The sequence below is a fragment of the Geotrypetes seraphini genome, chromosome 5 (genome assembly GCF_902459505.1).
Source record: "Geotrypetes seraphini chromosome 5, aGeoSer1.1, whole genome shotgun sequence".
NCBI classification, from domain to species: Eukaryota; Metazoa; Chordata; class Amphibia; order Gymnophiona; family Dermophiidae; genus Geotrypetes; species Geotrypetes seraphini.
This window is the reverse complement of record NC_047088.1, coordinates 156,731,456-156,753,230: the sequence shown is the minus strand read 5'-3', so window position 1 is coordinate 156,753,230 and position 21,775 is coordinate 156,731,456. Positions and strand designations below refer to the sequence as shown.

Below are 21,775 nucleotides of genomic sequence, written 5' to 3'. Positions count from 1 at the left end.
ACACTGTTTTTTTTGCCTTTAGATCTTCAGACACTATCACCCCAAGGTCCCTCTTCCCATCCGTGCATATCAGCCTCTCACCTTCCAATTTCTAATCCCCAAATGCATTACTCTACCCTTCCTTGCATTGAATTTTAGTTGCCAGATATTAGACCATTCTTCTAACTTCTGCAGATCCTTTTTCAGGTTTTCCATTCCCTCCTTGGTGTCTACTCCGTTAGAAATCTTGGTATCAACCACAAAAAGGCAAACTTTTCCTTCTACCCTTTCGGCAATGTCGCTCACAAACATATTGAACAGGATTGGCCCCAGCACCGATTCCTGAGGGACTCCACTACTCACCTTTCCCTCCTCTGAGCAAATTCCATTAACCACCATCCTCTGGTGTCTGTCCGTCAACCAGTTTCTAATCCAGTTCACCACTTTGGGTCCTAACTTCAGCCCATCAAGCTTGTTCAAGAGCCTTCTATGAGGAACAGTGTCAAAGGCTTTGCTGAAATCTACGTAAATAACATCTAGCATATGCCCTTGATCCAATTCTCCAGTCACCCAGTCAAAAAATTCAATCAGATTCCTTTGGCACGATTTACTTTTAGTAAAACCATGTTGCCTTGGATCCTATAATCCATTTGATTCTAGGAATTTAACTATCCTTTCTTTACAATAACCGAAGTTAGGTTTACCGACCTGTAGTTTCCCGCTTCATCTCTGCAACCACTTTTGTGAATAGGGACCACATCTGCTCTTCTCCAATCCCCAAGAACCATGCCTGTCTCCAAAGATTTGTTGAACAAATCTTTAATAGGACCCGCCTGAACCTCTCTGAGCTCTCTCAATATCCTGGGATGTATCCCATCCGGTCCCATCGCTTTGTCCACCTTCAATTTTTCAAGTTGTTCATAAAATCTTTCTTTCGTGAACGGCATGGTATCTACTCCATTCTCATGTGTAACTTTGCCGGACAATTTTGGTCCTTCTCTAGGATCTTCCGTGAACACAGAACAGAAGTATTTGTTTAACATGTTTGCTTTTTCCTCATCACTCTTCACATATCGATACATATCGTCTTTTAGTCTCACAATTCCATTTTTTTTCTTCCTTTCACTAATATATGTGAAAAAATTTTTGTCTCCCTTTTTTACATTCCTAGCCATTTGCTCTTCTGCTTGCACTTTTGCCAGACGTATCTCTTTCTTGGCTTCTTTCAGTTCCACTTGGTAGTCCTTTCTGTACTCCTCTTCTTGGGTATTTTTATATTTCAGCTCTTTTGCCTTTATTTCTGTTTCCTTTTTCTCTTCAAAGGGCTCCTGAACTTTAGGAAAGCAATAAAAACACCTTTTCAACTAAATCCTTTGCCTCCTCAGGGAGGCACTGAAAGCTGTGTTCCACCTCTATTCAAACTCTGGGACTGAGATTCAGAGGGACAACTAGGCCTAGCCAGAATCCTGTCCCACAATGCAGAGAAAATGTTAGTTATCATTTATATTCCGCGGGTTTTCAAAGAGGTCAAGGCAGATGACTTTATGCAATGTCACCTCAGTAACTACTATACAAAAATAGACAAATATACCTCCTCCCTTTTTACTAAACCGTGATAGCGGTTTTTAGTGCAGGGAGCTGCGCTGAATACTCTGCGCTGCTCTCGATGCTCATAGGCTCCCTGTGCTAAAAACTACTATTGCAGTTTAGTAAAAGGGGGCCATAGTGCAAAATAAAGACAGTAGATATAAATTCTCAAAACGGACACATTTTGATCACTAAATTGAAAATAAAATCATTTTTTCTACCTTTGTTGTCTGGTAATTTCATCAGTCTCTGGTTGCACTTTATTCTTCTGACTGTGCATCCAATATTTATTCCCTTCTTTCAGCCTCCTGTATTCTTCCTCTCCTCCAGATCTCATTCCCTCCCCCAACTTTTCCTTTCTTTCATGCAGGAGGAAGTGAAGACAGAAAGAGAAAAATGGAAGGGGCAGAAAGAGGATGGACACTGGATGAAATGGAGAGTGAAGAGAAGATGAGGAAAGCAGAAACCAGAGATGATAGATTTTTTTTTGTTTATGCTTTAGAATAAAGTAGTATTGTAGCTGTATTGGTAAATATTTATAAACAGAAAATTGAAATAAGGTAATCTTTTTATTGGACTAATTTTAATACATTCTTTTACTAACTTTTGGAGACCAAAATTTCCTTCCTCAGGCAGTGGTGTACCAAGGGAGGGATGGGGGCGGGCAGTCAACCCCGGGTGCAGCTCCTAGGGAGTGCTCCTCCAATCCCTTTTTATATTGGGGGGGGGGGGGCTGTGTGTGTATTAAAAACTGATCAGCCCTGGGTGTCACATACCCTATATACTTCAAAATAACTGGTGAAAAAACATCAAAAATCCAAAATAACCAAAAGGTAAAACTACAGTGGATATGATAATACAGTATCTGTTTTATATTGCTACTGATATTTATTTTATATCATAGCAAAACCGGGAAAAGACCTCAAACGCCCAAGTGTTTGGAATACTTGTCAGTAACAACACTTGGGGCATAAACATCATCACTGGTCAAAAAAATAGTTTTTTAAAAAATTTATTTACTCAAATTATATGTGTGTGCATGTGCAGATAATTTATAAATGCAGTCTTTTTACTAGCAGTGTACAAGTTGTTTATCTAGCATCCTCTATAATAAAATCCTAAGTGCGCATGCGCACTTAAGACGGCATATTTCCTGACAGTGTGCTGTGTCCCTCCGTGCCGAATTCCATTTGCGAACACAGAGGCAGGAAACACGCCGGCGACTCCCCCCTCCCGCCCTCATTCATCGCCAGAGAAACCTCCATAGTTGTCGGAACAGGGTGGGGGGAGAGCGATGGCACAGGTGCCCCTGCCAGCATCTACTTCTCCCCCTCACCTGCTCACCCGCCCGCTGTGTTTAACTTCAAAGAAAAGCACTGCGCCATGCTGCCGCTGGCCTCGCTGTCTTCTTTCCACTGCGGCCCGCCATCTGACAACTTTATGTTTCCGCTAGGGCTGGCCGCAGTGGACAGATGACACAGAGGCCAGCAACAGTGCGGTGCAGCGCTTTTCTTTGAAGTTAAACATGGCGGGGGATGAGCAAGTGGGAGGGAGGAGGGGGGAGGAGTAGATGCCGGCAGGGGTGCATTACAGAGTGAGGGAAGCGGAAGGGGGAAGGGACAAATGGATGTGGAGGAGGCAAGATGGGGAGAGGGAGAGAGATTCAGGGAGGGGACAGAAGGGGGAGGGAGAGATATGGATATGAGGTTCATGCCGGTGGGCCAGAAGGGATGCTGTTGGACAGGGGGAGCAGGGAAGAGGTGCTGCTAGACAGGGGAGAGGTAAAAGGAAGGGAGAAGGCCTACTGCTGGACAGGGGGAGCAGGGAAGAGGTGCTGCTGGATAGGGGGGAAGTAAAACGAAGGTAGAAAGGCTTCTGCTGGATAGGGAGCAGGGAAGGAGTACTGCTGGACAGAGGGTGGTAAAAGGAAGGGAGAAGGGCTGCTGCTCGACAGGGAGAAACAGGGAAGGAGTGTTGCTGGACATGGGGGAGGTAAAAGAAAGGAAGAAGGGCTACTGCTGGACAGGGGGAGCAGGCAAGGGGTGGTGGTGGACAGCCGAGGAAAGAGAGAGACAGAAAGAAACAAAAACAGAAAGCGGCCAAGGAGAGAGAGAAAGAAAGACATACACACACACCTATTCTAGCCCGTTAATGTAACGGGCTTAAAGACTAGTTGAAAACATTTGACTTTAACCATCAAAATTCAGTACTTATCTTGTTGGGCTGGGGTTTTTTGGGGGGGGAAGGGGCTGCTTTTTCAAGGTAATTGGGCGGGATTTAAATTTTTAAAAAAATCTGGCAACACTTTAGTTCCGGTTATAGAAATTCTCAGACCAGAGGCGTTCTTACCTGCTCTTCTATCTTAAGTCGCTACCCTGTTAGCTCCTTGTATAATACGAAGAGAAACTAAATCAGCCACCATCTTTTCCGTGTCACGTGAAGTTGATTTATTTCCGGAGTCCTACACGATTGGTTCCTGTGGCAAGCGTCTGTGTACTTGAATTTTGCATATAGAGGTCGGAAATAAAGTACAGGTGAGGAACAGCGAAGTAGAATAGAATAGAAAGAGAAAATTACAGCGAAGAGAAATTGGGATGGAATGTCTCTATTTTTGTGGAATTATTTTTTAGGTGGCTTTTTCTATCTTTCTCAGTAAAGTGTGCCAAATGTACCTGCAACCAGAATAAAAGAATATTTAGGGGATGGGTCTAGCTGTGGTGGCTGGATGAGGACTTCCATGGCTGCCCTGGTGCTCCCGTGGTCTGGCCCAGGCAGGCAGGACGTTTTAGGACCCGTTAAACGGTGCACATGCTTAGACTGACGTTTGGAGCGCCGGTGGGTCCCCAACTGAAGCCTGAACCTCGATTAGTTTGGCGGCCCAGGGAGTTCTCGCTTAATTGCGTTTCTTCCCCGATGGAAGAAGAATATCCGAATCCGTCATGGAGGTGGTCTTGTCAACATTTTGAGACTTAAGATGATTTGGGGGTCACTTGTTTGTTTTTAAAATGGTTATTTTTTTTCTAGCTTCGTTTGTTTTTCTGGGGGTAATTTTGGGGTGCTAGTTTTTGATGGTAAGGTTCTTTAGGAGGTATCTAGTGGTGGACTATGGAGGTCTGGTGGCTTAAATAAAAAAAATACGATAAGTTTGTCCGTTTGGTGGTTTTTTTTTTGGCAGTTTTGGAGTGTACATTTGCAGTTTTAAAGGTCAAAGTCTGTAAGGAATAATTTTTCTAAGACTCTTTATAGATGTTATGGAATTTCAGTAGTTTCAAGTTTAATAGATTTTGATTTTTACGCAATATCATATATTTCAATGAGTATTATATGTTTCCAATACATAAAAAGAGAGCAGGGTGGACAAAATAAAATAAGATAAGACATTACATACAAATCATTTTGTTCTATTACAAATTAGTACAAACTGGTACAAATGGGTAATGGGAAGAAATACAATTTATAAAAATAAAGAAACGTAAGGTTTGAACACAAAGGATGGGATAATTTAAGAAGAAGTATAGAATGAATTGATTGAGATGCTTTAATCATTTGTAATGAATTCAGTCAGAATATGAGGATATTGTTTAGATTAATTGAACAGTCTATATTGAAAGCTTTTTTTTTTAAGAAAAAAAGGTTTTAAAAAACGCTTACAGTTTCAATTTGATGACCTATTCGTTTAATTCATTGGGGTCAAGATATTGTGTTTACTTGAATGTTCTATCTACATATTGAATGCATCTTTATAAAGAAAACCTTTTAAGGCACGCTTAAATTTGTCTAATGACGTTTCGCCACGTAAGTAAATTGGCAAATTATTCCACTGTTGGGGAGCTAGTACTGAAAAAATGCTCTTCTGGTCCTAATTATTTTCAAAGAAGGAATAGTTAGTAAGTTTTGTTGTGTTGATCTGAGTGTTCTAAATGGAGAATAAGGTATTAAGAGTCGATCCAAGAATATCGGCTCGTGCGATTGTTGAATTTTAAATGTTATTAATATGATTTTAAATGTTATTCTATGTGTAACAGGTAACCAGTGTGCAGCTTGTAAGAGTGGTGTGAATTTTTTGAATTTGAACTTTTGAATTTGTAATAATTTTTATTGCTGTATTTTGTATTATCTGTAATCTTCTTATTTCTTTATTGGCTATACCATGGTATAAAGTGTTACAATAATCTAGCCAAGAAATGATTAGAGAATGAATAAGAATGTTGAGAGCTTCCGGTTTAAGAACTTTAGTTAATGATCTGATGAGATGTAACTTGTTGAAACAATTTTTAACTACTGAACTAATTTGGTTATGATAATTGAATTCTTGATCCAGGGTTACTCCCAATATTTTTGTTGTATTCACTTGTTGGAGGGGGATATTGTTTAGTAGTATCTGAAATGAAAATTGTTCTTTTAATTCTCTTTTCCATGGGAAGAGCATCACTGATGATTTTGTTGCATTCAACGCCAACATGTTGTCCTTAAGCCATTGGCTTATTTGTGTTAGCTTATTATTAATAGATATTATCTCTTTTGGATCTGCTAGATTTAGGGGATAAAGTAATTGGATATCGTCTGCGTATGCAAAAGCGGAAAATCCAATGGATTGGCTAAGAGTTAGTAGAGGTGCCAAAAAAATATTAAATAGAAGCGGAGAGAGGATTGAACCTTGTGGAATTCCAAAGGAATTAGTGAAGTTATTAAATGTTGAATTATTGAAAATAACCTTAGCTGAGCGATCTTGAAAGTATGCTTTAAACCAATTTAGCACTTGGCCAGAGATGCCAATTGAAGACAGTCTTTTAATGAGTAGATGATGGTCTATGGCAGGGGTGCCCAACGCGTCGATCGCGATCAACAGGTCGTTCGCTCAGGCGACCCCAGTCGATTGCACAGCAGGTTCCCTTCTTCCCTTCTCTTTTTTTCCCCTCCTGACTGGCCCGCCTCTTAAAGAACGCTGGCCAATCAGAGTGCTGGAAGGGCGGGGTGGGGGACGGAGCTCAGCGCATCACAAGAAATAGAAGCGCCTGTAATGATTGAGGTAAGAACGAGGCCTAATGCTGCCCGATATACAATTTTAAAAACCCCAAAATCGGCCTCCCAATCAGTGGCGTACCGAGGTGGGGCGGTCCGCCCCTGCCCCGGGTGCACGGCTTGGAGGGATGCACATCCGTCCGGGTCCTCCTGCCCTTCCTTTCCACCGGTCTGCGCACGGGGCTCGCACCCGCCGCCCAAATGGTGCTGTTGGTTATCGCGAGACTCGCAGGAGTTGACGGCACCATTCGAGCGTCGGCGCAGGACCAGGCAGGCGCAAGCCCCGAGCGCGGACCAGGGGAAAAGAAAGGCAGGATGACCCAGACCTGGCCGGCTGTGCACCCCTCCAAGCCGTGCACCCGGGCAGATCGTCCCCCTTCTAAATCCATTGTACTTGTCTTTTATTCAGTTCCACTAATGAGCATTGTGACAGGCAGTTCTTATGGGGCAGTTCTTGGAAGTATTTCTTTGTTTTTCTGTGCCTAAGTATTCTATTAATTTAACTTCCTTATTCCTGTGGGGATCTCCAAAGGAGACGAATGGGAGACGGCCGGTGGCAGGTGGTACTTTAGCAATTCTTACAGGTTGCCATAGGCCTCAGGAGCTGTCTTCCCTCTGCCGTGGTCCTGCCCCTCCTCTAAGTCAGAGACAGGCTTGGGGCAGAGGGAAGACAGCTCCTGAGGCCTATGGCAACCTGCAAGGATTGATAAAGTGCCAGCGATCCTCTCTGCAGACTGCTCCCTGCTGGAATTAGGTAAATGGATGTGGGGAGGGTAGGCCTTCGGGGGAGGGGGGTGCAGTCCTTCAAGGGGTAGTGCAGGCCTTCAGGGGTTGAGTCAGCCTTTGAGGGGGAATGTGCAGACCTTCAGGGGGGGGGGTCAGGCCTTCGGGGGAGGGGGGCTGTATAATAAAAAAAATATTTGAACATAAATACAAAGTACACTCGGTGTGTATATATGTGTATGTATATATATATATATATATATACACACCGAGTGTACTTTGTATTTATGTATGTATATACATATATGTATATACATATATATACATATATATGTATATACATATATATATATGTATAGCATTTTTATTGTTGGTAGATCATTTTGACTTGGTCATTTTAAAAGTAGCTCGCAAGCCCAAAAAGTGTGGGCACCCCTGGTCTATGGTGTCAAAAGCAGCAGATAAATCAAGTGAAATCAAAAGAACTGACTTATGATGATCTAAATGGTATTGTATATTAGTTGTAAGTCCAATCATTGAGTGTTCAGTTGAGTGATTTGATCTAAAGCCAGTCTGATTTGGATGTAGTGTGTGAGTTTTTTCTACAAAGTTAGTTACCTGATTAAAAACTACTTTTTCTGTTAATTTAACAAGAAATGGAAGATTGGCTATTGGTCGGTAATTTGATTTGATTAAGGTTGTGTCTTTTGGATTTTTTATAATTGGTCGAATAGTAGCTTCTTTCCATTCTTTTGGTATATATCCTATAGTTAAACTAGATTCTATCATACTTTGAATAAAAGGGCCAAAGAAGGAAAAATGGCCAAAGAAGGAAAAATGGTTTTAATAGAAATGGGGAGATTGTATAAATATTTGTACCCTTTGCATTAATACTTTGTAGAAGAGTTTTAAGATCTTCAAAAGTGGGAATAATGAAATTGGCACATTTTGAAGTGGGTATTGTTTGTATTTGTATTTCATCTTGGCAAAAATTAGTTTTCGGGTTAATGCTATCTCTAATTTTATTTATTTTATTAACAAAGTGATCCGCAAGATTTTGTGCGCTAGGTCTAGTTTGTAAAGATGGGTCTTCAATAACTTTAGGTACTGTGAAATGTTTTAAGATACTATAAAGAACAGATGAGTTTTTTGCACTTGTTATTTTGTTTGAATAGTATGTTATTTTGGCTACATTTATTTTATTTTTATAGTAATGCATCTGTTGTTTATATTTGATTAAATGTTGTCTAGATTTAGTATGTCTCCATTTCCGTTCTTGAGATCTAAGTTGTTTCTTGATAAATAAAAGTTCATCAGTAAACCAGCGATTTTTCATTTTTTTGTTGGTGATAGTAGAGAATGACACGGCGACAAAATTCATCACCGTTCCCGTCCCCGCGGATAACCGCAGGAAATAATCCCATGTCATTTTTTAGTGTCTTTTTCAACCTCAGTCCTCCTACACCAGCATTCTTCAGAGCAAAGCTTGTGGGTCAGTGGTTGTGGCCATTCATACTCTGATTCTTCCCTCTCTCCTTAAAGAATGACATGAAGATGGTTTACTGCGGTTATCCGCGGGGACGGGAACGGTAATGAATTTTGTCACCGTGTCATTCTCTAGGTGATAGTTTTCTTGCTTATTGGGGCTAATGTTTCTATTAGTTGTTCTGTTGCGTTGCGCCAGGATTTGATTTGTTCATTTATTGGAAGAAGGCTGAACTCTTCAATTTTAATATTAAAAGATGCGGCAATCGATGAAGTTTCTATTTTGTTATAATCTCGATATGAAATCATTTTTGAAGTGGCAGTATTCTTATTAGGTTGAAGATTGTAATTTGTGGTTATTAAATAATGGTCTGACCAAGGGACCGGGGTTATGGTAGGTTTTGTAAAAGTATCTTTGTGGTAAGTAGAGGTAAGGATCATATCTAAAGTATGCCCCGCAGTGTGTGTAGAATCTTTGATTAAAGTAGAAAGATTTAAGTTAGAGATTAGTTCGGATAATTCGATTGTGAAAGAATTATCTATATTATCCATATGAATGTTGAAATCTCCTAATATTATCGTATTTGTAGCTAGAGAGTTAAAATCAAATAATAGCAATTGTAATGAATCAAAATTCTCTCTTCCCATTGGGGGGGGGAGTATATAAAAGTAATAAATCAGTTTGTGGGGAAGTATTTATTTTAAAATGTATAAATTCAATCATAGCTCCTGTTGGGGATTGGTCTACCTTAAGTAGTGAAGCGTGGTTAAATAATACTGCTAGACCTCCTCCTTTCTTTCCTACACGATGATTGTAAATGTATGAGAATCCTAATGGACAAGCGAAAGAGAGATAAGCTTCTTCTCCCGTAGTTAGCCATGTTTCTGTTAAACAAAGGATATCTAAATTATATTGTTGTATTGTATCTTTGATAATGTGAAATTTACTTTTAATTGATCTTATGTTTATCAAACCTATATTTGTACTGTTGGAATAGGTAGTAATTGGGTTAGCTAATGGAATTTCAAGGTATTGAGGAAGTCGAGACGTTGAGGACTCACCCCTTTTAGTTGGTCTATAACCCCAGAAAGCTGGTATCCGATGCAATGAATCCTCCATAGGATCTTGACTTGGAGGTAGACGAAGGAGATTTAAAATAAGCAAGAGGTAGAAAAGTTTAATGGATAGAGATCTGATTATAGAAGCGCACCAAGGCTGCGCACAAAGGAGCATTTTTGGTTAAAAAATAAAATAAAATGCAGTGCATCTGTAAAAATGTGTATTTTTAAATTTTAAAAGTGGAAGAGTTTCCAGTTAATGTGTTGGTATGGCTCAGCGAGCTTTAAGTAAATAACACTATACTGTATTAGGAACATTTTGAAAATAATTTTACTTTTTTCATTTAAGTCTGTGAGACAAAGTGGAGCCCAAAACCACAGAACAGTGAATCGCAAACTGTGTGTGGTGAGATTGCAGGTATGCTGTGAGGCACTGGCTGACTGCCTACAAAACATGCCTCTCGCTGGCATCTCTCCTGTTGAGCACATACCCCTCCCTCCAAGGGTAGCTCAGGGCCTTTGCACGTGTGTAGACATTGGTGTGATGATATCACACATGCACATGACATCATCGCTTTGATGTACGCAACTCTTCTTTCAACCCCTACCTTCTAGGAAAGAGAATAAAAAACAAACATTAAATGTTCCTAACAATCGGTGCAACTTTTCAGCTGGCAGTGGGTGGTTCGGATATTAGGACCCAATGGCTCTCGCCCATTGGTGAAGCAGCAGCCTGGCACACAGCACAGCTTCTCCCTCTGCCAAAATGACTTTGACGCAAGCTCCTGCAGCCACATCAACAGCTTTCTCCCTCCAAGGGTTCTGATTCGGCATGGCTGGGGGAGGTGAACTGCCACTGTCCAATGTCAGCTGACAAAGGCAAATCGGCAGGAATCAGCAGATCGTCCCGCAGCAAAAAACATACGGAGACTGCTGACAGTTACCCCCTTCACCACCGGCCAGTATATTACTGATGTCCGAGTCCTCTTGGCTTTTATCATCCAGTCACCAGAATAGAGGGGAAAGCTCCTGTGGGCCTGATTTTGACCTTGCAGTCCTCACCCTCCACCAGCAGGCCTCCATCATCAAAAGGTAAGCCTTTGAAGGGCCAGAAATCCAGCAATCCCCCACCGGCCCCTGGGGCTTCCAGTGAGGCCTTACTTAGATCTAAATGCCATCGTTTTTTAACCAGCTGAACATGGATCCTCTCCCACCAAAACAATCTGCTCCATAGCCCTTGATACCTCAGTTAGCGACAGAGCTGCTTCCACAGCAGGAACCTCCTCAGTCAGCCAAGTTTCATACAAGACAGCACTGCAATCTTTCAGACAGTTCCCATTCCTCTGCAGCTTTTAGCGACACCTCTACCATCATGGCCAGAGGACTCATCTCATCTTTCTCACTGGCACTTCTGCTTCCTAAACAAGATCCTGAATTGGGTCAGGGTACCTCACTTCATTCTTCCCTGCCTCCACCTTCTGAATAACCAGAAGTCTGTTCTGATCCTTAGGAAGGTATCGTAGTCAACCACCCCAACGCAGCAGTCAGAGGAGAGTACTAGTATTCCAAGTTTCTTCAAAAAGTTTCCATTTTCTTCAGCCTTAACCAAGTTGTTCTGCTTGCAGACACAAAAATCTTCCAGGCCATCCTTCAATCCTGCCAGGTTCCATCCAAAGAAATTATTGCTCTGCCTGTGCATCAAGTCTTCCAGGACCTGCAACTTTTAAATTGGGAAAAACCTACCAGTTTTCTATGTTTCTAAGCACTTAGAACTCATATACAAAATGCAGAAGGCCCCTAGACATGACCTGCAACAGTTGCCACATCATTCAAAATTGGCTGTTAAAAAAAGGCTATGACAACCAGAACCCAGTTCAATGTCCGATTTAGAAAGGACAGCCAGTCTTGGGTTCAGTCAGCCGGAAAGTTTACCAGGGCACTATGCTCTCTGTCAAAATCACAGCCCATCAGCTCCAGATACTCCATTATCAACATTCAATTCTGAAGCACCTGGATGGTGTATCTCCAGATGTTGCTCTTCAAGAGACCAAGCTACACAAGCCTAATTGAGAAAAACAATAATATTAAACCACACTCTCAAAAAAGTTCACAGCACAGTAATCATATGAATCATGCAAAACAAACGGAGCTACTTAGAAAATATCTATATTTTCACAGGAAATGTAATCAGATACCTCTTGTTGAACACCTTAAAAAGGCTTTCACTGTAAAAATTACCATGAGGTAGGAAAAAGCCTCAGATTCCCTCCTCCACCAAATCAAGAACTAACGTCGTAAAAAAGTGGAGGCTACACAGGGTAAGATTAAATCACTGGCATAAAAACCTCTTTGTTTAATATTTTACTAAAGAAAAAGCCTTGTGCAATGAAAACCAGAAAAGTATCTTGAATTCACCATAAATCCACCATGAAAATAAATATCTGTAGCAACTGGTGCTCTAACAGTCACAATGGAACAATACTCATCTGAGATAGAGGACAGAAAGCACACTACACATCGACGATGGCCAGCGTTTAGCTAATCATAAGCTGCCTCAGGATGTAATAATAATAACAGTTTATATACTGCAGGACCGCGAAGTTCTATGCGGTTTACAATGCTTAGAAATGTTACAGATTGAGTGAATAACAAAGTTACAGAATGAATGAACAAACAAAGTACAGATTTAGCAACAGGTGATTCTTGCGCTTGGTTGTTAAGGACTAAGATTGAATGGGTTGGTCTCCTAAGTATTTCAGGAATAGATGTGTTTTCAGACGTTTCCTGAATTCTCCATAAGTAGTAGGCACAAGCAATTGTTCAAGGTCTTTACCCCATAACGCTGCTTGATGTGCGAGAAGATGTTGATGATGACTTTTAAATTTACAACCTCTAACCGGTGGAGAAACGAAGTTCAGGTGTGAGCTTCGCTTATGTCTGTTGGTTGAGAAAGAGAAAAGGTCTGTTATGTATTTAGGGGCTAAGCCATAAAGTACCTTGAAGCAAAAACAACCAAACTTGAATTTCACACATGCCTCCATTGGTAGCCAGTGTAAAAGTCGATAGGAAGGTGTCACATGATCAAACTTCTTCAATCCACAAAGTAGTCTAACCGCTGTATTTTGAACCAGTTGCAATTGCCGCATGTATTTCTGGGGGAGTGCCAAGTAGGCGATGTTACAATAATCGAGTTGACTCAGAATAAGGGATTGTACTAGAATTCGAAATGATGAGGCATCGAAGTAAGCTCTGATGGACCGAAGTTTCCAGAGGGTATAAAAGATTTTTCTGATCAAGGAGTCCACCTGGTCTTTCATGGTCAGGTTTTGGTCCAATGTTACACCCAATACCTTCATAGTGGGTTGAATTGGATAGCTGAGGTTGTTGATGCACATTGGTGCTTTAGTGTCGAGTGGGTATGGCGCTGCTATGAAAAATTTTGTTTTCTCTGAGTTTAGTTTTAGTCTGAATTCGGTCATCCATTGCTCCATCCGATTTAATACTTCTGTTGCTTTGGGGGTGACTTCCGAGACAGAGTTGTTGAATGGGATGATTATTGTGAAGTTGTCAGCATAGCTAAATAGTTTTATCCCCAGCTGGGATAGTTGTGCACCCAGCGAGGCCATGTAAACATTGAAGAGCAAAGGGGATAGCGGTGATCCTTGTGCTCCATGTATCTGAGAGATCGTGATTAAAACGGACTTGGTATGTGCGTGATATAAGGAAACCTCGAAACCAGTTCAGTACTTCTCCTCTGATTCCGATTGCGTCTAGGCATTGTAACAGTTTTCCATGGTCTACCAAGTCAAAGGCGGAACTCATGTCAAATTGCATGATTAGGGCGTTGAGGCCCTTACTGAACAATAGCGCAAATTGTCCAGAATGGCTGCAATTACCGTTTCAGTGCTAAATAGAGGCCTAAACCAGATTGAGTTTTGTGCAGGAGGGAGAATTGGTCAAGGTATTCCATAAGTTGGGTAAAGGTGGTTAATACTAAAAAACATATGCTTGAAATGCTTGAAATACTTAGCTTCAACAAGAATCTTTTCCTCTTCCTTAAAAAAGACGAGCCCTGACGTACTTTCACTAGAGCTCCGAGTTTAAACATGGTGGCTCCTCGAACACAGAGAGCGGAGAACGCCTCGCCTATTTAACCCTCATGCTCCAATTTCCAATTGAAGAATTGAATATAGATGAGTATGACACATTTACAAAATTTAAAGCTACGGCTTCAAATTACAACATATGATGTCATTCAGTTCTGGAGTTTAACTCCACAGGTTCTTCAGTCTCCAAAGTAAAAATCCAAAATAATTTTCTCCGCAAAAGTAGCTGTTGTCAATTCACATGATTCACAGGAATATGGTCCACTACACAGCACTGCAAATCATGAAGAGTGTGATTATGTTCTAGACCAGGGCTACCCAAGTCCGGTCCGTGAGATCTACTGGCAGGCCAGGTTTTCAGGATATTCACAATGAACATGCGTGAGAGAGATTTGGATACCAAGAAGGCAGTACAGGCAAATCACTCTCGTGCATATTCATTGTGGATATCCTGAAAACCTGGCCTGCCAGTAGATCTCGAGGACTGGACTTGGGCAGCCCTGTTCTAGACAGTGGGCAATGATGGGAGCCTGCAACTTAGTGGTGTTAAGGCAGCTTTTATGTTCAGTGATCCTTACTTTAAGGGAACGTGAGTCTACACACCATCTTATTAAAACTAATTATGATGCTTACGATATCTCCAGAACAGCAGCAATCACCACTGCAACTTTCTGCACAGCCTGGCTCAAGGCCTCTGATATCGGGGATGATCTGCATGAGCATTTGGCAGATGCTCGCTACCTAGGAGACGGCTTATTTGGTGAAAAGAATACAGTCTTGCGACTAAAGGAGGATTGCACAGCTAGGCGTGAACTTTCAGCTCACCCTCCAGGTCGTACTATCGAAGACCCTCCTCTTCCACCAATTACCAGAGATCTTATCAACAGTTCTTCCAGCAATACTACCCTAAAAAACGCTTCTTCCATTACAATAGATCTAACTTTCAACAATCTCAATCCTCTTCCTATTCACAAAAGCAACACCAGAGAGATTGAAAGCAGGCACCCAGATGCTTGCTCTCAAAAACAACCCTAGTTTTTGACAACTTACCAGTGGCAGCCGGTTCAGTCACTTCCTTCCCACATGGCAGGCCATTATGACAAAGAAATGGGTATTGGATATCATCCCCCAAGGCTCTCGTCTCGATTCTTTTCAGGAAGCTCAATTGGCCAAATATTGCAACCACTTTATACTTCTCATCATCACATTCGACTTCTGGCAGTGGAACTGGCTCTGCTCATTCAAAACAATGCAGTGGAAGAGGTATTAGATCGACAGCAGAACATGGGCTTCTACTCAAATTTTTTCCTAATTCCCCAAAAGACTCATGGCCTATGTCCTATTTTAGATCTCTGTTCATTCATTACCTGCATTAAATGGGAAAAATTCAAAATGATCTCTTTCAGCCCTTCTCCTTCTCCTGAGACCCAATGACTAGCTGGTCACTTTGGATCTCAAAGATGCTTACACCCACATTCCCATTCATCCTGATTACTGGCAATTCCTCCGATTCAAATTCCTCAAGTACTACCCCTTTGCATCTCTTCAGCACCACGTGTTTTCACAAAGTGCCTTAGAGTCATGGCAGCCCGCCTACACAGAAAACATCACTTTGATTTTCCTTATCTAAATGATTGGTTATGGGTGGCTCAAACCAGACACCACTTACTTCTCACTATCCAGGACACAATCCACTCTGCAATCCCTGGGGTTCATCATCAACTACAAAAAGTCATCATTAATTCCAGTATGCTCCCACATGTTCATAGGAGCTCTCATAAACACCTTCACAGCACATGCGTACCTACTGAAGGAGAGGCACCATGCCACCATAATCGCAGAAAGAGGAAGACAGGTAAAAATATCTGGAAAAGTTAAGAAAGGCTGGTCGTGTAGTAAGGAAAGCAAAGATGCAAATAGAAGAAAAAAATAGCTGATACTTTAAAACAGGAAGACAAGACATTTTATAGACATATTAGTGATAGGAAGAAGTGCAAAAGAGGCATTGTGTGACTTAAAGGTGAAGGGGGAGGAATATGTAGAAGCTGATAAAGAAAAGGCTGAATTGCTTAACAAATATTTCTGTTCTGTGTTCACGGCTGAAGCACCGGGAAAGGGACTGCATAAGACAAACATGAATAGGGATGGAGGAGTAATAGACCCTGATCGATTTTCAGAGGGTTGTGTTTGTGAGGAGCTAGCTAAAATAAAGGTAGACATATCGATGGGGCCGGATGGTGTACATCCGAGGATGCTGAAGGAACTTAGGGAAGTTCTAATAGCTCTACTTACTGACCTTTTCATTGAGTCTCTAGAGCAATGGTTCCCAAACCTTGTCCTGGGGGACCCCCAGCCAGTCGGGTTTTCAAGATATCCCTAATGAATATGCATGAGAGAGATTTGCATATAATGGAAGTGACAGGTATGCAAATCTCTCTCATGCATATTCATTAGGGATATCTTGAAAACCCGACTGCCTGGAGGTCCCCCAGGCCAGGGTTTGGGAACCACTGCTCTAGAGTCTGGAGTGGTACCGGAGGACTGGAGAAGGGCTGATGTAGTCCCTCTCCACAAAAGTGGAAGTAGGGAATTACTGGTAAGGCTAACTTCTGTGGTAAGCAAATTAATGGAAACACTTTTAAAACAGAGAATGGCCAAGTTTCTGGAATCCTGTGGATTACAGGACCGGAGGCAACATGGATTCACTAGAGGTAGGTCTTGTCAGACAAATCTGATCAATTTCTTTGACTGGGTGACCAAAGAATTGGATAGAGGGTGTTCTCTAGATCAGTGGTTCCCAACCCTGTCCTGGAGGAACACCAGGCCAATTGGGTTTTCAGGCTAGCCCTAATGAATATGCATGAAGCAAATTTGCATGCCTATCACTTCCATCATATGCAAATCTCTCTCATGCATATTCATTAGGGCTAGCCTGAAAACCCGATTGGCCTGGTGTTCCTCCAGGACAGGGTTGGGAATCACTGCTCTAGATGTTGTGTATTTAGATTTTAGCAAAACCTTTGACAGTATGTGGGTATTGACTGGTATTATTTCTATTAAACATTTTTATTAAATATTCTTATGAAGTTAAGCAGACTATTTCAGACTTTCGTAGCTGCCGCGCTCTATGAGTTAACAAGTCCATGATGGTCGGGGCTGAACTAGCCAATAAGAAGAGCAGCCAACCTTCCCCCCACGTAAGAGACGTGGTGTCACCCGATAGGTGGAGCTCTCTATAAACTAAGAAGGAGTATTTGCCACAGGGACAGGATGCTGAAGAAGTTGAACAAGCAGCTCAGTGAGTACTCGTTTTAGAGACTTTGTAAGATATGGATTAGAGCAAGAGAAGTGGGTACAGATAGTATATATGATTTATTTTCACAGGAAAGGTGGTGGAGAAAAGTGGAATATCTTAAGCCCTGAAGAAACGGTCCTAGACCGTGAAACGTTGGCTATAATTGAAAGAACACTTGTTTCCTCACAATTGGAAGCAATAGCAAGTTCAGTCCTGCAGTTAGAGGAAACTGTGGTAATAGGTATATTCTCTCCGGAAGTTTTTATGCCGATGATGTTGGTGGAGGAGGTTTGAGCGTTTATGCCCTACCTAGAAAACCTGAGGCTTTTTCTTCCGTTGAGAGTGGGCTCTCTAAATTTAAATAGTGGAGTAAACTAGTATTGAAGAATACAGATGTCTAATAAATAAACCGAGTGCCCTTGGGACGGGTCCTAAAGTGATGGGCTGGGTCAGGCACTGGTTGAGTGGAAGGCGACAGAGGGTAGTGAGCAATGGAGATCGTTCTGAATAAAGGGATGTTACCAGTGGTGTGCCTCTTGGGCCTGTTCTTTTTAACAATTTTATAAATTAAACATAAGAACATAAGCAGTGCCTCTGCCGGGTCAGACCAGAGGTCCATCCCGCCCAGCAGTCCGCCCCCACGGCGGCCCAATAGGTCATGACCTGCCTTAATCACCAGAAGGGGCCCCCTTGCCCCCTAGGTTTCTCATCGAAGTCCTATCTTCCCATCAATGTCCTAACCCTCCGGCCTTGCACCTGCACGACCTGGTGAGCTGTCTATACTTATGCAACACCCCAGCACCTCCCTCAGTACCCTACGTTTCCCTTTACCCTCAGGAATCTGTCCAATCCCTGTTTGAATCCCTGTACTGTACTCTGCCGGATCACTTCCTCCGGGAGCGCATTCCATTTGTCCAAAGGTTCTTGGGTAAGATTTGCCTCTGTGCGGATGATACCAAAATCTGCAATAGAGTAGGCACACCAGATAGTGTGAATAACATGAAGAAAGACCTGGCGAAGCTTGAAGAATGGCCTGAAATTTGGCAGTTAAGATATAATGCTACGAAATGCAAGGTCATGCAAACCCGAGGGAATGGTACAGTTTAGGGGGTGAAGAACTAATGTGCACGATGGAAGAGTGGGACTTGGGTGTGATTGTATGTGATGATCTTATGGTAGCCAAACAGGTTGAAAGATGACAGCGAAAGTTAGAAGGATGCTAGGTTGCATAGGGAGAGATATGGCCAGTAGGAAAAGGGGAGGTATTGATGCCTCTGTATTAGATTCTGGGTGAAACCTCATTTAGAATATTGTGTACAATTCTGGAGGCCACACCTTCAAAAAGATGTAAAAATGATGGAGTCGGTCCAGAGGAAGGCTACTAAAATGGTGTGGTCTTTATCATAAGGCATATGGGGACAGACTTAAAGAATCCAATCTGTATACTTTGGAGGAAAGGCGGGAGAGGGGAGATATGATTGAGATTACATTACATTACAGATTTCTATTCCGCCATTACCTTTCGGTTCAAAGTGGATTACAATAAGAGTTGTGGAAGGAAGGGTTACTAAGTTAGATCGGAGATTGTTTCTGAGAGAGGGAAAGGTAGGATCAGGGGTAGGAGAGGTGTTCGTGGTATTAGGCTTTACTCAGGGATTTCTTGAAGAGTATAGTTTTTATATCCTTTCTGAATCTCTTGTAGTCAGGGGTTAATGTCAATAGGGTGGAAATTTGGTTATCTAGTCTTGCTGCTTGAGTGGCTAGTAGGCCATCATAAAGTTTTTTCTGTTTTACTTCCTTGATTGTGGGGTGAGTGAAAGGGGTGTGTGTTTTTCTATGCCTGGTAGAGGTAGTTTGGATAAAACGGTTGTTTAAGTAGGTTGGGCTGTTCCCGTTAATAGTTTTAAATAGTATACAGTAAAATTTTAATTGTATTCTTTCTTGGATTGGAAGCCAGTGTGAGTCGATGTATGCTTCAATGATGTGATCATATTTCTTCAGTGAATATATGAGTCTCAAAGCTGTATTTTGGATTGTTTGTAGTTGTTTAATCATTATTGCCGGGCAGGGGAGGTAGAGGATGTTGCAGTAGTCGAGTATACTGAGGATTAGTGATTGTACTAGAAGCAGAAATTGTGGTCTTTCGAAGAATTTTCAGACTTGTCTAAGATTCCTCATGACTGCGAAAGATTTCTGTATCGTTTTGTTTATTTGTGGTTGCATGGTGCAGCCCCTGTCGATAGTCATTCCAAGTAGTTTTAGGGAGGTTTGTAGAGGGTAGTTGATAGAGTTGATTACTAAGTTGGTAGTGGTAGGGACTTTGTTATTTTCTAGGAGGATGAATTTAGTTTTGTCTGGGTTGAGTTTCAGTTTGTGATTTTCCATCCACGTCATAACTGTAGCTAGTGTTCGGTGTAGTGTGTCTGTCATTGCTAGCTTTGGTTGGTCAAAGGGTATGAGGATGGTGATGTCATCAGCGTAGCTGTAAGTGGTTAGACCTTGTTTGATCAGGTATACGCCGAGAGAGGCTGTATATAGGTTGAAGAGTGTAGGAAATGTTTAAATATCTACGTAATGTAAATGCGCATGAGTCGAGTCTTTCATTTGAAAGGAAACTCTGCAATGAGAGGGCATAGGATGAAGTTAAGAGATGATAGGCTTCGGAGTAATCTAAGGAAATACTTTTTTACAGAAAGGATGGTAGATGCATGGAATAGTCTCTCAGAAGAGATGGTTGAGACAAAGACTGTGTCTGAATTCAAGAGGGCCTGGGATAGGCACATGGGATCTCTTGGAGAGAGAAAGAGATAATGGTTACTGCAGATGGGCAGATTAGATGGGCCATTTGACCTTTATCTGCCATCATGTTTCTATCAACTTGCAGACTTTCAATATTATGAAATTGTACCTTATTTTTTGGAGCTTATTAATAAAGACCTTGTTTTAAATAAAAATAAAAACATGCAAAGTGGAAGCATAAATTATGACCATTTGTAATGAGGATGAATGTTCTTGTGCATGTGTAACAATGAGTTTTGCTTACTTAAACTATGCCTTCTTTGGAGTTTAATGTTGGCCTGTATAAATGTCTAGCTGATGTTTTATATGTTATTTTCTTCTTGTAGATATGGGACATGGACATGAGCATGGGCATGGAAAGGTGGAGCTGCCAGACTATAGACAATGGAAAGTAGAAGGAACACCACTAGAGGCCGTTCAAGAAAGGTTGGCCAGGCGAGGACTACGAGATCCTTGGGCTCGGTAAGAGGATATAACACTTTACTTAAAACCCTCTCTCAAGGCAAGCACAAGAGATTCTAATGGAAGATTAGGTTTATATCTTCGATAATCTTTTTTTTGTTAGACCCTGGAGGATTCCATTTGCTGGGTGTTCAATCCCAACTTGCATTCCGGGTGTTTCAGAAATCTACATCTTTTCTGAACACATGCTCCACCCCTTTAGCCTGTGAATCGGCAAACAACCTTAGTTCAGTCCCAAAGCCAAGCACATCAGGATAAGGGGGTACAGGATAGAATCCCCATCAACACAAGTAAATCATTAACTGGTTTGCTCTGCAAAATATTAACAAGTGAGAAACGGGCACAGAGGCAACTCAGAAAAACATTGAGGAACAATGCAGTACTAAACTGCTGTGTGCAGCGAACACACCAAGAAAGACCTTTGGTAACGTATATACTCACAGACACTCCCTATAGGATCTGCCAACTGGCTGGAAAAACTTCAAACCTGTAATGAGTGACTGAGGCAGAAAGGAGCAGGCTACTTCAACACTGAGTGAAGACAAAGAGGGTGGGAGTGTGAAACTCAAATTACATAAGGGGACGAAATCTGTAACACAGAGTAAGTCGCGGGCCAAATTTTTTATTGTTGCTTACCCCTTCCTTTACTAACACACAGCGTGGGCCCCAGTGCCAGCAGTGACGGCAACTGCTCTGACGCTCACAGGACTCTATGAGTGTCGGATCAATTGGTGCTGGCGCCATAACCCACGCTATGCACCAGCAAAGGAGGGAGTTAGTCTTAGCAAAAGTATAGGGATACAACCTCTCCAACCTCACGCTAACTATGTGTTACATACAAAATAAATAAAAAAGACTTTTCCACTCTCTTTTAGGTCCTAGTTCACGCTTGCTGTCTAACACAAATCTGACATATTGTAATCACAAAATAGAAAATAAAATTATTTTTTCTATCTTTTGTCTGGTCATTTTGCTTTTGGTCCCAGTTTCTCTTTCTGATTTTGTCTATCTTCTAATTCTCTTTCCAGTGTCTGCTGTCCATTGTCCATTTTTTTTCTTCTCCTCTTCTCTCTTGCTCCAGTCCCCGTGTCCAACATATTGATTTTTCCCTTTTAACTTAAATGACAAAAGTTTGGACAAAAAATCCTCTAAAAATTAAAATATATTTGTACCCTCAACTCCCTTGGGCAGACCTAACAGACGGATGTCATTATGTCTGCTATAGTTGTTAGTACCTTCTAAGTCCTTTACAAGACAA

At 41.7% G+C, this 21,775-nt stretch overlaps 2 protein-coding genes across 6 annotated transcripts in view; one reads left to right on the top strand and one right to left on the bottom strand.

The window, feature by feature from the left end:
• CFLAR (CASP8 and FADD like apoptosis regulator) overlaps window positions 1-15,110 on the bottom strand; it is a 173,117-nt gene extending 158,007 nt beyond the window's left edge. For 2 of the 3 annotated variants that reach the window (XM_033946841.1, XM_033946844.1), the window contains exon 1: window positions 3,916-4,049. The gene's annotated coding sequence lies outside the window, so the exon portion shown is untranslated. Of the gene's footprint in view, window positions 1-3,915; window positions 4,050-15,011 lie in introns of those variants that run through there. The other variant, XM_033946842.1, reaches the window with a different exon arrangement.
• The window catches only part of NDUFB3 (NADH:ubiquinone oxidoreductase subunit B3), an 82,303-nt gene continuing 64,490 nt past the window's right edge, over window positions 3,963-21,775 (top strand). The window contains exons 1-2 of one of the 3 annotated variants that reach the window (XM_033946848.1): window positions 3,963-4,100; window positions 20,382-20,517. In XM_033946848.1, the coding sequence (XP_033802739.1) occupies window positions 20,384-20,517 (134 nt within the window). In that variant the 5' untranslated portion in view covers window positions 3,963-4,100; window positions 20,382-20,383. Of the gene's footprint in view, window positions 4,197-17,216; window positions 17,260-20,381; window positions 20,518-21,775 lie in introns of those variants that run through there. The other 2 variants (XM_033946845.1, XM_033946846.1) reach the window with 2 other exon arrangements.